Raw genomic sequence first — 16,132 nt, 5'->3', positions numbered from 1 at the left:
GGTTCTTGCCTCCAGAGAGATGAGGTGGCAATCTTAATGTGCTAATCAGCATGATAGATCAGATAAAACAACACTTTGTGGGTTTGCTCGTTTATAAGGCCTTTTGGAAGGCAATTGCACAGCCATCATGAAGACTGAAGGATCATCAAGGAAATCAGCTGCTGCTTCCTCTGAATCGTCCTGTGAAAGACTTTATTCAGAGAATGTAGAATGTATAACAGTATCCCACAGGAACAAGTCCTTTGGTCTGCAATGTCTGTGTCAAGCATTTGACAACTTAAACTAATCCATTCCTCCAGCACAGGATAAATACTTTTCCTTTCCCTGGATATTTGTGCGCCTGTCTAAAAGCTTCACAAACGTCACTCTCCTATCTGTTTTCACTATCACTCCTGACAGCTTGTTACAGGCACCCACCACCCTCTGTGTAAAAAAACCTTGCCTCATGCATCCCCTTTAAACTTACCCCCACTCATCTAAAACCTATGCCTCCCAGTATTCAACATTTCTACCCTGGATTCTGGCTGTCAATTATATCTGTTCCTCTCATAAGTTTGTAGCCTTCTGTCATGTCTACTCTCAGCCCTGGCCCTTTTCTGGCCAGAAAAAAAATAATCCAAGTGCGTCCAACCTCCCTTTATAGCTAATACACTCTAATCCAGACAGCATCCTCTTCTGCACCCTTGCCAAAAATTCACATTCTTCCTGCAATAAGGTGACCAGAATTCCACATGTGGCCTAACTCCAAAGTTTTGTGGAACTGACTCCTGTATTCTATGCCCATGGCAATAAAGGGAACCATACCCTATGCCTTCTTTAGCACACTATCTATTTGCATTGCCATTGGCAGGAAGGTATGGACTTGGGCCACAAGATCCCTCGGTACATCATAGCTATTAAGGGTCCTGTCATTATCTGTATACTTTCCCCTTAAATTTGCCTTCCCAAAATGCAACACCTCACACTTCCCCAAATTAAACTCTCTGCCCTTTTTCCATCCACAGATGTATGAACTTCTTCACTGTTTTTATGTCATTAACCAACAACCTTACTAACCAGTCTACCTATACTTTTGTTGAAATCACTTAAATTTATTACAAGCAAAGGTCCCAGCACTGATACCCGTAAAACATCACTGGTCACTGACCTCATCCAGAATAATATAGTATTACCATCACTTCCCTCTATTTTTTATTGGCAAGCCAATTCTGAATCAAGGCTACCAATTCACTCTGAATACCATGCATGTTAAAATTCCTGATCAGGTTGTCATGATGGACTTTGTCAAATGCTTAACTAAAGTCTACGTAAATGACATTCACCATCAGCACAGGTGCCCCATAAGGCTGAGTGCTTATCCCCCTGCCCTACTCACTTTATATTCAGGACTGTGAGATGAAGTACAGCTCCAATGTCATTCTTCAGTTGGAAATTAAAAATAATTACAACCAAACATGAAAAAGTTAGTTCCCATTATGGATCCTTTAAAGCCAGCAAAGTATTAGACAAGGAAAAAGACTCAGAGGATGAGTAGTAAGATCAGTGTGGGGTATTCTAATATGCTAGAATAATAGAGATCAAGGTGGAGATGTTATTGAGTCTCTTGAAGATTATTGAAGTACATAAATCCCCAGGGTCTGATGGAGATACAAGGAAGATGAATGCTGGAGCTTTGACTGAGGTCTCTGTATTCCCTCTAGCTATAGCTGAGATCCCTAAAGACTGGAGAGTAGGCAATGTTCTTCAGGGAAGAAAGAATAATCTGCAGTAAGATCCGACAGACAAGAAGGTGGATCTGCAATGCTGCATGGAGAGCGAAGTGCCTGATGAAACAGGGAAGTCATGGTCATCCACTGCAACCAAGGGAAACCTCAGTTGTGACAACCACTCGTATCACTGGACCTAGACTTCTGAGGTCGAGAGAATGAAACAGCTTTTCTACCGGAAAAAAATCTCCCGCACAAGCTTCCTGTCATCATTGGATATAATGGAAAGCCACCATTTCCACACTGAAGGGCAAAAATGCAACAATCATCCTTCCAAGTCATAGACCTTCTTGACTTGGAATGTAATCCCTCTTCACTCAGCTGTGCAGGGTCAAGCTACTCAAGTTACTGATCAAAAAAGCCTGTGAATGGACCTTTAATACATAAACTGGAGCTTTTTAATGTAGTTTGCAATCGCCTTTTAGGCCACTTGAGAAGACATGATCTACCTGCAGCGATACCAACACCTCATAAGTAATTTTTAAAAACACGTTGGATGACATTGGACTAACCTCCTAAGCAGTTCATTTACTCTGCTGTGGAGACTCTCAGCATTTTGCTGATTCTTGACATCTTAAGCGCCATCCATAAATGATTTTCATCTTACTCCGCTACGTGCAAATTTTGTTTTGAATATAAGTGGTCAAGTGGACACGCATTCACCCAGTTATGTATATTTATTAAAATGAAACAGTCAACTGGACAACCATTATAAGGTTTGATATAATCTAATCTTTATAAAGTGGCAACCAATGACAGTGGCGGATTATAAATTGTGTCACTTTCATCACATGTTGAATGATAATGACTAAAAAAAAAACTATGGTGGAATCCTTTGAATTGCTAAAATAAAAGTGAAAAATGTAGATATTTTGTGTGTTTTGCTTGGAATTCCAGCATCTGCAGATTTTCTCTTGTTTGTGAAATGTAGCATTGGGGTCTTATTTTAATGCTATTTTTCTCAAATCTAATCTCTTCCCTGACATTTCAATACAGCGTAACTAAGTCCCATTTCTATCCAAACCTTTGTTTAGCTTTAGATTCCTGTTCCTGTAGAAGCATTTCCATCTTTATCCAATTATTTAGCAAAGTTTTATTTTTGCATTAGCTTTGCTTCTTATTCTAATTTTACCGGTGCCTTTCTCTATAAACCCTGACCTAGATTACAACTGAAGGTTATAGTTTCAACTAAAAATATCCTATTGGCAACTTTCATATTATTGAATCTTCTTCTGTGCTATACGTATAGTAGCCTTCCCTCTGAAGTTCAGCATGTATCATTGTGTCTTTTTAGTAAGCCTGCACCTAACGTTGACTTGACTTAGGAAGTCTTTGTTCTCCTAAGTAATGGTTGCGCCTTGTTAAAAATCCTTACCTTGAAATGGTTAAACTGAAACTGATTTCATCATTGATATCAACCGCTGCTTGAAAGTTGATATGGTGTGAAAGGTTTTTAATACGATGAGAAAATCAGGGGAATTTGCAATCCGCCATAGCTCTGTTGGATCTACATTCTTAGCTCCAATTGCAATGGGGACAATATGAGCTTGCTTTATTCTGTCTACTGCTGGGTTAATATCATCCATGGACCTCCCGGCAGTAATAAGTACCAGAATCTGCTGAGCATCTTGCCTGCTGCCAGCAGATGTGGTAAAGATATTTCTTGAGACATATTCTAGTGCAGCACCAGTGTTGAGGACTCGCCCTGTCTTACGTCGAAGCTGCGTTGTTGCACCCAAAACTTCATCCTTGCTCGAATACGTATTGAATGCAAATTCAGTTTTTGCATCCGAACTGTACTGTACCACGGCAACTTGGTCTTTGTCAGGTCCAATGTCAAGTTCCTTAATTACTTTAACAAGAAATTGACGGATGAGAGGAAATGCTTTGCCCATTTCAATGGTGCCATCAATTAGGAAGACAATATCTTGCCTCATAGCTGCAGGATGTAAACACAAATATACAAGATGTTCATACATAAATATAACTAAAAGTCCAAACCAAGTCACAATGTAACAAAGAAAATTTCAGCATTACCCATTATTATCCAGCCTGCTTTACTTATGAATTCTCCTCCAAAATCTAGCTGTTATAGCAGTTCCTGAATGTCTAGTGAGCATGTTCATCCCTGGATGTACCTCTACAGCATTTCATTGCAAGCTGCATATTATGGAAGTGAGTGAGAAAAATTCAAAAGTACATTTTTAATATTGCTTTCTTAGTTCATAAATTATTTCTTTGGAGTTGGCCAATATTAGTGATATCATCTAGGATTTTAAAATATAAGACATCCCCTGACAGACTCAAAACCATTTAGCTAGAAAGAGGCTGAAAGAAATGAGCTCAGAGGGTAATGAATCAGGAGCAATTCATACTTGGCCCTTATGACTCACTACAAGTGAAGATATCAACTGCCATTCATACTATTTTCACATACTGATGTCAATGGAACAGAAATTATCCAGTGACCACCGCCAGCATCTGATACATTGAACACATTTCACACTGGCAACTAAGGCACTTCCTCTAAAACCATCACAAGAACTTCTAAGACTCAATGATACAAAATGGAAGAGAATTTTTTTTCTGGCTTAGTGATTGGCAACTATATTCAATCTGGTCCATGCATAATGTACGATACTTACATGCAATGCGCTAATTTAGTTAGTTAATATATGGAGTTATTTTCTGAACGAATTTACCAACTAACATCGGAAGAAATTAACAATATAATGCAACAATTTGTTTAATTAATATATGAAATTATCATCTGAACTAATTTACAAACTGTGTTATAGACCACATTGGTTGACTCAATGCAGTCAAGAAATAAGCCAGATCAGATAAATATGACAGATTTCTTTCTCTGAATGACATCAGTGAACTGGAAGGAATTTTGCTGCAAGCCAGCATAGAAACATAGAAACATAGAAAATAGGTGCAGGAGTAGGCCATTCGGCCATTGGAGCCTGCACCGCCAATCAGTATGATCATGGCTGATCATCCAACTCAGAACCCTGTACCTGCTTTCTCTCCATATCCCCTGATCCCTTTAGCCACAAGGGCCAGATCTAACTCCCTCTTAAATATAGCCAATGAACTGGCCTCAACTGTTTCCTGTGGCAGAGAATTCCACAGATTCACCACTCTCTGTGTGAAAAAGTTTTTCCTCATCTCGGTCCTAAAAGGCTTCCCCTTTATCCTTAAACCGTGATCCCTCGTTCTGGACTTCCCCAATATCGGAAACAATCTTCCTGCATCTAGTCTGTCCAATCCCATTGCAATTTCATTGTTCCCATTTTTGTCATTGTCTTGATGTATTCCTAATTATCTGAAAATTTACCACCTTCTGTAATGGGATTTGAACTCATATCTCTGAAATTAGGATTCAAATCCTTGGATGCAAATCTATAACTTTATCCACAATGGCACTTTGCTCTTGCAATACAGTAATAATTTAGATACAAAACTGAATTTGTGTACCTTCAGCACCAGTAACTTCTTCTTCTTCCTGAATTAAAGCTTCTTTGTTAATGATTGTTGACTCACTGACAGTCATAGTTGGAGAACTCATTGTTGACAATGGTGTCATCACCCATTCATGGACATCTGGCAAATTTTGGAACTCCTTTATACTGAAGACCAAACTGGGATAGGTTGCAATTTCATTCAGCTGAGCAGGACTGGCATTCTTGACTCCAACTGCAAAGGTTGATATGGTAGCTCGCTTGAGTGCGTCTGCATATGGTTTAATAGCATCTGACGATCTACCACCAGTGAACACCACAAGAAATTGGGGAACTCCTTGCTCTTTTCTGCTTCCTGTACGCTCAGTGAAGAGGTTCCTTAAAACAAAGTCCAACGCTGCACCAGTGTTAAGTATGGGGCCGCCATTCAGTCTGAGTCCTTTGACATGACTCAGAATTTCTGCTTTCGTTGAGTATGTATTAAGGTAGAACTCAGTTGTGGTATTGTGACTGAATTGTGCCAGACCTACCCTTACTTTGGCACTTCCAATATCAAGATTCTCGATTATACTGCTAATAAATTCATGCACAAGAAATAAATTTGTGCTCCCGACATTGTCTGAGCCATCGATAAGGAATACAATATCTCTCTTGTTCACTTCATCAGGCAAAACTGAAAAAGAATACGAAGTGTAAGTCACAGCAGGTCATATAAAATGGAGCACAATATTCAGGGAAATCTACTTTCACCATTAAGGAACTCTGCACAAAGGATCCATTAATGGCTACAGCATAACACATTCGACATGATCAGAAATAAACTCTAGAAGCCATAGAACCCTTATCTGTTATCTTCCAAGTGTCTATCCCACGATAAAAGAAAACTGGAATAAATAGACAAGGTTAAGTCAACAGCCTTGAAGTATGTTTGAACAACTAAGTGGTTCATAGCACAATCAGGAAGCCAGCAATCTTAGTGAATCTACTTGATGTTCTACTCTAGCAGAAGGAAATGTGCTTTTCTGATGTACAAAGCATCTGCAAACTTTCTGCTGCTCCATAGCTATGAAATGTTATTATCCATCTGGCAGATTGAAAGTTATTCAGATGTGTCCTCCACAGAAAAAAGGACAAATATAATCTAAATGATTACTGCTTTTTCAGTCTACTTTCAATCAGCAACGAAGAGATCGGAGATGCTATTGACAATGTTATCAAGGGGCTGGATATAGTGAACCTGTTTCCTTTAGTATAGCAGATTGAGGGGTTCCTGAAGAGGTTTATAAAATCATGAGGAGCATAGATAAGCTGGATGTTCACATTTTTCCCCAGGGATAGTAGAATCTAAAACTGGACAACATCAATTAAAGGTGAGAGAGGAACAAATTAAAAAGGCCCTGGGAGTTAAGATTTTCACACAGAGGTGGATATATATTTTAAAGGCTGCCAGAGGAAACTGTAGAGGCAACTATGATTGCTATGTTTCAAATATATTTTTAATAGAAAGATTTAGGTGGATATGAGACAAATGCAGGCAAATGAGACTAGCTCAGGAAGTTTCCATGGTCATCATAGATGAATTGGACAATAAAGCCTGCTTCTGTGCTGAATTATTCTTATGGTTCTATGACACTTATCAATAATCTATGATGAATGTGCAAGTCAGCTTTCACCCAGCTTCAGACTTTATCACAGCTTTGGTCAGAACTTTGACCAACCAAGTTCCTTTACTTAGAGTGTGGAACAGACCCTTCAGACCCAAGAAGATTCAGCCCATCAATCCACCTATTTAACACTAGCCTAATCACAGGAAAATCTACATTGATAAACTAACCTTCTAACCGTTACGTCTTTACAGTGTGGGAGGAAACCAGAGCTCCGGGAGGAAACTCACATGGTCACGGGGAGAACATACAAGCATCAGAAATGAACTCTGATCTCAAATGGCCTGAGTGGTAATAACATTGTGCTATCCACTACACTACCATGGCACCCAAGTTTAAATTCAAAATGTGAGATAAAAGCCATTTGACCGGTGTGAATAAATGTGTCCTGACATAAAGAAAATTAAAAATCCAGTGGTCTGGTTCATACCCCCCCCCCCCACCACCCCACAAAAGCAGATTGCTGTGATCATTCGAGATTAATCAAATGACTTTCTCAGGGCATTATTCTAGCCCCAAATCTACTTGTAAGTTGAACTAATACACTTAATTGTATCATCATGTCAAAAGCAGGATGTAATGTGAAGGGTTAACTTACTTGCCGGTCGAAGGCTGCTTCTGTCGTTCCAGTCGTTGATTGGCCCATTCAAAGGATGCAGCATCTACGGGCTCACTTCAGGCTGAGGCTGCAACCAGCACTGAAGAACCATTTGGAAGTGTGTTGCACATATAGGAGGGCCCATGCGCACACTTAGCTAAGCACCTTTCTGTTGAATGTTTAGTTTTGTAGTTGTGTAACTTGGGGAGATTTAACGAAATACCTGTTGAGTTTGAAGTGTTACTGAATGTTTATTGTCATAAATTCTGCAACTTAGGGTGCCTTAGATGAATACTTGTTTGACTTCGATGTTTGATCAAGTGTTTTACTCTTCGTCTGTAAATAAATGGTTAATGGTCTTACTCATAATGTGTCTTTTGTCCCACTTATCAAATCCATGAACCTGCTTCCCCATAACACAGGGATGCTCAGTAAAAAGCTTATTTTCATTTTCAGCTCTTCAGCAAATGAGGCAGTGTATACATGCATACCAAAAGACCAGAAACAGATATGGTGTGATAAACAGCAGGTCGCCTTTATGGCACAGAATTGGCAAAGGATGACCACCCCTAACAATTGTATCTGGCCACCTATCTTTAATCCTTTCATTAACTCTAGGAAGACCCAAGCAAGGGTCAACCCATGTAAAGCCGTGGGGCTTGGTAACATACCTGGTTGGGTGCTGAGGGACCGGAGCCCTGTTAACTGAGGTTCTAACAGACATCTTTAACAGCTCTCTGGAACAGTTCACTAACCCCTCAGCTGTCAAGATGGCCACCATCATCCTGTTGCCCAAGAGTGTAACAGTAACCTGCCTCATCTACTACCGTTCAGTGGCACTGACCCCAATAAAATGAAGAGCTTTGAGCAGCTGGTTATAGATCATATTAAATCTCATCTTCAAGCCACATTGGACCTTCTCTAGCTCACTTATCAGTCACATCAGTCCTCGGATGATGCCATAGCCTCTGCACTCCACTCTGGCCAGTTCCACCTGGAAAATGGTGCCTCAAATGCCAGGATACATTTTATTGACCAGCTTAGCATTTAATACAATTGTCCCTCAGAGACTGGTGAGTAAACAGTTCTTACTGAGTCTCACCACCTCTCTCTGTAACTGGATCTTGGACTTCTTCAGAAGGGCACAGTCAGTCCGCCTTGTCAGAAACATCTCTAGTTTCATCATGCCAAGCATCAATGCTTCCCAGGGCTGTATGCTCTGGCCACTGCTGTTCATGCTATTCACTGCTAGATCTAGTTCGAACCAAATCATCAAGTTTTCTGATGACACAACAGTGGTTGGCCCCATCAGCAATGACGATGGGCCAACACCTTGAGACACAACGTGGACAAGAATGAAGAGATGATAGCAGACTTTTGGAAGGTGCAGTCTGACCACTCCCCAATGCATATACACAGTTCCTCTGTGGAGCGAGTTAGGAGCACTAACTCTCTGGGAGTGCAGATAAAGGATGATCACACCTGATCACTCTGCACCACCTCTTCGGTCAAGAAAACACAGCAGTGTCTCCACCTCCTGAGAAGATTGAGGTGAGTGAGGCCTATTTTAACTAGTTTTTACAGAGCACCCTGACCATTTGGTACAGGGATTGCAAGACATTTGACTGCGAGTACTGCTGAAGGTACTATCAGGGTCTCTTCCACTTATTAAAGATACGTATCAGGAGTACTGCGTACATAGGGCCTTTAGCATTGTCAATGATCCTTCCCATCCATCCGACAATCTCTTTGATCTCCTCCCCTCCCCGACCCCACCATCAGGCAGGAGATTCTTAGCATTAGTGCAAGAACGACATCTCCCTTCAGGCTCTAAGACTACTGAGCTCCCTGTCACGGCCCAGGTCTCATCACATAAAAAGCACTAGTAGTGTTAAACTATTTACTTTTAAACTTGTATTGTAAATGCACAACTTTGTTTGTCAATTTACTTATGTTAATATTATTTTTTGTGTTATGTGTGTGAATTATATGTACTGCGTTTTGCACCTTGGTCCAAAGGAACACAGTTTCATTTGGGGGTATATACACGTACAATTGAATGACAGTAATCTGAACTTGAACTTAAGTCTCCCAGTATCAATATTCTGCAGATCATCGTTAACCAGAAATTCAACTGAGTCAAGGCACCGAATGTGATGATTACAAGAGCAGGTCAGAGACTAGGAACTCTGCAGTGTCTGACCCAAGTTCTGATGCCCTTTCCACCATCTGCAAAGCACAGGTCAGGACACTGGTGGAATACCTTCTGCTAGCCTGGGTGAGTGCAACTCTGACACGAAGGTAGAATCTCAACACCAAGCAGGAGTCTCAGTGGAGATGATGTAGGCACCATGAGAGGTGACCTTGAGCAGGTCTTCTCCTAGAAGTATTGAATTTGGATTCCAACTTTCTTATGGACTAACTGGAGAGAGACTCCTTTGCTTGCATCTTCAGAAACAGCTCTATTTCTATTTTCAATATCTCTATTTTTCCCTTTCAGCATTCTTTTCAAGATGCTGACCTGGAATTACACATTGACTTTGGTTCTTTGTGGGAATGGGACCCACTCCCGGGGTTTCACGACTGGCCATTATTCAATATGCCAGGGATGCAGCCTAGAATATTAGCTCGTCTTTGGAGTTCCGGGATCTCAAGGCTCTGGGGATGGGTGGACCAAAGGTGCCTCTGCAGGAATCAGATGTGTTGTGGGTGAAGTAAGATTGAAAGCAGCGAGCTGGCTGCAGGCTGCGTGCCCTGAGACCCGAGTTCTTTGGGCACAGAGCTCAGAAAAAAGTGACACAACGGACTTTTAACATCGTGAATCAGTGTGATGTTTGTTATGTCCCCCCCTCACTGTGAAACGGAGACACCTCTTTCTCCCTTATTAGAGAGAGCGAGAGAGCCTGCGGTATGTCAAATACCGGGTGAACAAGTAGTCTTTGGAGTACTGCAAGTCTGTGTCTTTGCTGACACATTGCCGCACACTTGAGTTCTCGGTGGTGGGTGCCGATGGTTTCTTTTGCTGGTGGGGAGCGGGGATCGTTGCTTTGCTGCTGCTTACGGGTGAGATGGGGGAGCTGGGAGGGCTTTGGCGTTCTAACATTGAAACTATCATTCCTTCTCTGGGGGCACTCCTCTGTTTTTCATGTATGTATATTGTATGCATTTCTCTGACATTAAATGTACCTTTGGAACTTGAAAGAAAGAGAACCTATGGAGTAACAGCAGCAAAATCAATAACACTATCATTCTGAGAGAGAACAGCAAGTTCATATACTGTGGATCCATTTTCACTCACAAAGGGTAGTGTCTCATCAGACTATTTACTCCACTAGAGGCAGAGGAATTGATTATTGATAGACTAATGTCTCCTTTGAACATATTAGTGCAGACGTTAGCTGGAATTTGTTTGTGCTAAAATATAATCTGAGACTCCATCATTCGGATTCTACATTATGTTTGGGTTCCCAAGCGTTGAAAAGGAGTGAGTCACCACCATTTTGACACTGGAAGGAGTGGAGTCCCAATGCTGTAAGTCCGTTGAAGGGTTCCTCCCACAAGCTTTGTAACGCTGAGGTCTCAGCTACCTTGAAGTAGAAAGGCATGTGTGTCAGGTTAGGAAGAGAAAGTGAGACATGAGGGGTGAAAGCTTACACCAGCTGGAGACAGTAAATTTGAAGAAGTCACAGGCTAAGGGGCAAATAACAATGAAAGGATTAGAATTTACATTCATCTTCAGTGGTTTCAGCACCTCTGTTGGCCACAGGCTTCATTGTGGCTATTCTAGTAACTGCTATGAAACAAGATGTAACAGTTGTTCACTCTACCCCACCCCCCCCCCCCCCCCCCCATTCATAATCCATTGGTGCTGGTGCTGGTCAAATGCCACCTTCTTTTGTTAAGGACAGAATTGAATATGACTGCCATATAATTTATTTGGGCAATATGCCAATCATCGTTGAATACCTGGTTGACTGCAACCTGTAGAATGCAGGTGTGAGACTTGAAGTGACAGATAACCGTGTGAACATTTGGTGGGATATGCAAATACTAAATCCAATAACATATTGTCTGATACATGCTGAAGGTGTATAGCACACAGCAATGTGCGAGACTAGAGGTGGGAGATGGTGTTTGCAGATGTATTTGCTAGACTATGCCAAGGATCTGAAAGGCACATGAAGGACTGCGTCCAGAATACCCAGGCTGCTCTTCTGTGATTTACCTTGTGTTTAAACATGCTTTGGTGTGTGATGGGATGGCTTTCTAATTACTTATGAGTAAAGAAGTTATCCTTACCTTTCCATCATTTACCAAGATCTCCAGCAATGAAAAAGTGAGGATCTGCTTATGCCAAGTTCTGTCATGACTACTGTACTGTGATCTCTAGAATAACTCCCATTTACTTATTCAACCATAAGCTATTTCTCCTTTAAAAGCTGCACCATGGTTTCACTCAGTGTTAGCCAGTTTGTATTGGTGAACAATATCAGGCTAGGACAATAAACAACACTGGGCGATGGATAGGGATATACATGTCCGGCATTTCCAGACCAGGACAAGAAGCATTAGATTAATTATGCATCATGATCCTGGCAACATTTTTGCTACATTATCTATTTTAGCCTCCTCCATTTCTTAAATGTGGACCATGGAAATGGAAGCATGAAATTAAAATACCAGCTGACCTAAAAATGGAAAATTATTGAGAAGGATTTCATAGGTGTGCCAAGCTTGTTTGCAAGTTTTCAAAGTTTAATGAAGTAAAATGATGTAGTTTGGTGAATATATGCTGTACATAAATTTCTGTCCACTAAAGAGAACTGGTAAATCACTCTGTAAGGACATGTTAATAGCAGAGTGCATATTTCATCCTGCAGATTCAAAGATTCAAAAATTGAAAGTATATTTATTATCAAAGTATGTATGCAGTATACAACCCTGAAATTCATCTTCCCACAGACAGCCACAAAAAAAAAACCATGGAACCTGTTCAAAGAAAACATCAAACACCCAGCGCACAAAAAAAGAGAACAAATTGCAAAAATGGCAAAAAACAAGTGGAAAACACAAAATATAAAACATCAAAGCACAGAGTCACTGAAACAGTCTAGGAATGTTCAGTTTAGCTCAGATCATTTCAAATTAGCGTTGTGTTGTTTGTTGGCTACAAGCCACAGAGGCAGTTCACCCTGATCAAAATCACACAAAATAGCAATAAAAAAGTAATCAGAAGCAGAAACACATATAACTTGAACTGCAGAGCACATTGCACAAACTGCATCAATGAAACCTTGTCCAAGACCCAAGACTTAAGCACCATTCTCTGGCTGCATCATAGAGAGAAAGAGAAAGAAAAAAGAGAGAAAAAGAGAGAAAGAGAGAGGGAAAGAGAGAGAGAGAGAGAGAGAGAGAGAGAGAGAGAGAGAGAGAGAGAGAGAGAGAGAGAGAGAGAGAGGGAGAGAGGGAGAGAGGGAGAGAGGGAGAGAGAGAGAGAGAGAGATCATCTTCAGTGATTTCAATCCTGCTTGACACTTCAATCAGCGAGATCGGAGAGAAATGCAGTCAACCATGGCCCTGCCCATCTCTAGGCTTCTTGGCCTCCAGCCAGCACACTCTGCTCGAAACCTCACCAAACTCCCTCGGAGACAGCAAAGTGCCAGATCACCCAATCAGCCCCGAGATACACCATCAAAATGTAAATCACAGGTTCCAATCACACATAAAAGCTTAGTAGCATCATTATATTTGAAAGAGGAAGTAAAAGCAGTACTTTCGTGGACTGTTTGAAGGATGTCACCTTTGGTCATGGTGTTCACTGGCACCATCCACTTCCGAACACTTAGTTTGAGTTTCCCAGGTCCAGCTGTGAAAGTTGCTTATGTTTATTGCTAGTACAGTTTTTGGATACATCTGCCAGATTATCCCAATTGCACTGATTGTGACAGACACTTACATACCAATATGCTTTACTGGCATTTTTACCTCGGCCCAAATAGAGTAGTACAGCTGCTTTTTCATTAGAAATAGTTTATTATACAAAGTCTCCATTTTGCTTTCTTGATTAAAAAAACAAAGTATCCACCAATTTCAGCTAATTCCTTTTAATTCCATCATAATGTGAAATAAATTTGATTGCTCACAACTGCTTCTGGAATAAAACATTAGTCAGCAACATTTCAGAAACAATGCCAAAGAGCTCAGATATAGACAATTATGACCATTGGGAAGTAATGCAAGAGGGGGGAAATCAGATTCTCGGGGCATTAGGACTGATTTTCAGGGAAATTAGTTCAATCAGATCAAACTTAGTGTTTGTTGTGAGAGTAATGCATGGAGAACTTAACTACTTTGGTAGAAGCAGGGATATTAGAAGAAAGCAGAAAGGGAGATAAATGAGAACAGATGAGAGTGAGGTAAGGAATAAAATCACAAGTAGTCCTAAAATTAGCAACTTATTCTGATCAAAGTATGTCCCTAATGCAACTAATAAAGCCGACGGGTTCAGATACAATTGGCTAAATGCGATTATGACATGACTGCACAGAGAAATGCCTTCAACACTTCCAGGAAATGAATATTAATATTCCTAGGTACTAAGTATTGAAGGGGAAAAATGTGAATCAAGGATGGTTTTACAGTTTAAATGGAAAGGGCATACTAGACAGTTCCAGGCATTGATTGATTTTAATTAAACTGAGGAAGAGAGGGGTGAGGGACTGTTGGTGTGATTTTTTTATTGCAGTACATGAATAGTGAGAAGGAGAGGAGAAGTACGGGTGGAGTGCCATGACTGGGGTAACAGATAGAGAGCGAGGTGGTGAGAGGGGCTAACTAGAATAGTTGATCATATTTTCAAGTGTTTCCCCCAGCAGTATAGGACCATGTGTACCTGTTCCCCAGCACTGCTTTTGTATGCAAATAGGTTTTTAAAATGTAACAAATGGTTCATTACTTTTACCTTCTCTCGGTCTTCTCGCGGTTGCATCTTCAACATTCATTATTAGCAATTACTGTAACGTATTTTCTCTGTTAGTTGTCAATAATTTCAATTATTCCCCTCATCTCATAAAAGCAATAAACACTCATATAGACTGCCTGGTCATTCTGATTCCTGTTGGCTTTATGAGAAGTGGAACTTCTTTAGGTTTCTGTTTAATGTTGTCTACTAATCTTTGCTTCCTACATAAACATTTTGAGCCCTCCCTATATTTCATATAATATTTCTGTTTAGTGACTGAATTATGTTTCATTCTTTTGTCATAAGCTATCTTTTTCTAATTTAGATAAAATGTTTCTTGCCATCCAGAACATTTTGCCTTTTAATGGTCTACCTTTCCCTTCAAAGCAATGTGTCTTGCTTGTGTTTTCAATTAATTATTAGTTGTCTTTTCTCTACACAATTTGTAGCACCGTATTACTGATTAAACCCTGCATTCGCCTTTTCCAGTCAATCTATGCTTGATCTCCATGTATCACTGAAATGAGCTTTTCCCTTTGTAAGCGTCTGTATTTTTAGTATTCTCTGTTCTCTTTCCAAACTTGATCTAATTGAATTACATGAGTTGAAGTCTGAGGTCACTCCCCAGAATTAAATTCAACAATGTTTTCCTCCCACTTAGACCATAAGACCATAAGATATAGGAGCAGAATTAAGAATCAATTCTGACCTATCAACACTCTGCCTTAGATATACATAAAGACTTGGACTCCACCATTGCCTATTGCAAGGAATTCCATAGATACACCACTCTTTGTCTAAATAAATACTTCCTCATCTCTGTTCTAAAGGACACCCCTCTGTTTTGAGGCTGTATCATCAAGTCATAGACTCTCACACCATAAGACACATATTCTGCACACCCACTCTATCAAGGCCTTTTACCATTCAATAGGTTTCAATCAGGTTACCTCTCATTCTTCTGAATTCTAGTGAATATAGGCACAGAGCCATCAAATGCTCTTCATATGACGAACTATTCAATCCTGAAATCATTTTCATGAACCTCCTTTGAACCCTCTCCAGTTTTAGCATATTCTTTCTAAGGGGCCCAAAATTGCTCACAATATTCCAAGCGAGGCCTCACAAGTTTTCTATAAAGTCTCATCATTATCTCCTTGCTTTTATATTCTTGTCCTCTTGAATCAATGCTAACATTGCATTTGCCTTCCTCACCACTGACTCAACAGGCACATTAACCTTTATGGAATCATGCACAATGACTCCTAAGTCCAATTGCACCTCAGTTTTTAAAATGTTCTGTCCATTTACAAAATAGTCAACCAAAGTTCATGACTATACATTTCCCGACATTACAAACATTTGTATATTCTATTTACCATTTCTTTGCCCATCCTGCTAAACTAAGTCCTTCTGCAGCCTATTTCCTCAAAATACCTTCTCCACTACCAACCTTCATATTGTCTGCAAACTTTGCAACAAAGCATAAGTTCCATCATCCAAATCATTGACATAAAGAATTGGTCCCAACACTGACCCCTATGGAACACAACTGGTCACTGGCAACCAACTAGGAAAGGCTCCCTTTATTCCTACACCTTGCCTCCTTCCAATCAGCCACCACTTTATCCATGCTAGAGTCTTTCCTGTAAAACCATGTGCTTGTAGCTTGTTAA

At 40.4% G+C, this 16,132-nt stretch overlaps 1 protein-coding gene across 1 annotated transcript in view; it reads right to left on the bottom strand.

Annotated features, from left to right (window-relative positions):
- Window positions 1–16,132, bottom strand: part of col6a3 (collagen, type VI, alpha 3) — a 111,635-nt gene that overhangs the window by 7,052 nt on the left and 88,451 nt on the right. The window contains exons 19-20 of the mRNA XM_059965962.1: window positions 5,250–5,906; window positions 3,142–3,705 (exon numbers count right to left, since the gene is read on the bottom strand). Of these exons, the coding sequence (XP_059821945.1) occupies window positions 3,152–3,705; window positions 5,250–5,906 (1,211 nt within the window). The 3' untranslated portion in view covers window positions 3,142–3,151. The remainder of the gene's footprint in view (window positions 1–3,141; window positions 3,706–5,249; window positions 5,907–16,132) is intronic.

The sequence above is a fragment of the Hypanus sabinus genome, chromosome 4 (assembly GCF_030144855.1).
Source record: "Hypanus sabinus isolate sHypSab1 chromosome 4, sHypSab1.hap1, whole genome shotgun sequence".
In the NCBI taxonomy this organism is placed as follows: Eukaryota; Metazoa; Chordata; class Chondrichthyes; order Myliobatiformes; family Dasyatidae; genus Hypanus; species Hypanus sabinus.
The sequence above is the reverse complement of the archived record's forward strand: the minus strand, read 5'-3'. Positions and strand labels throughout refer to the sequence as shown.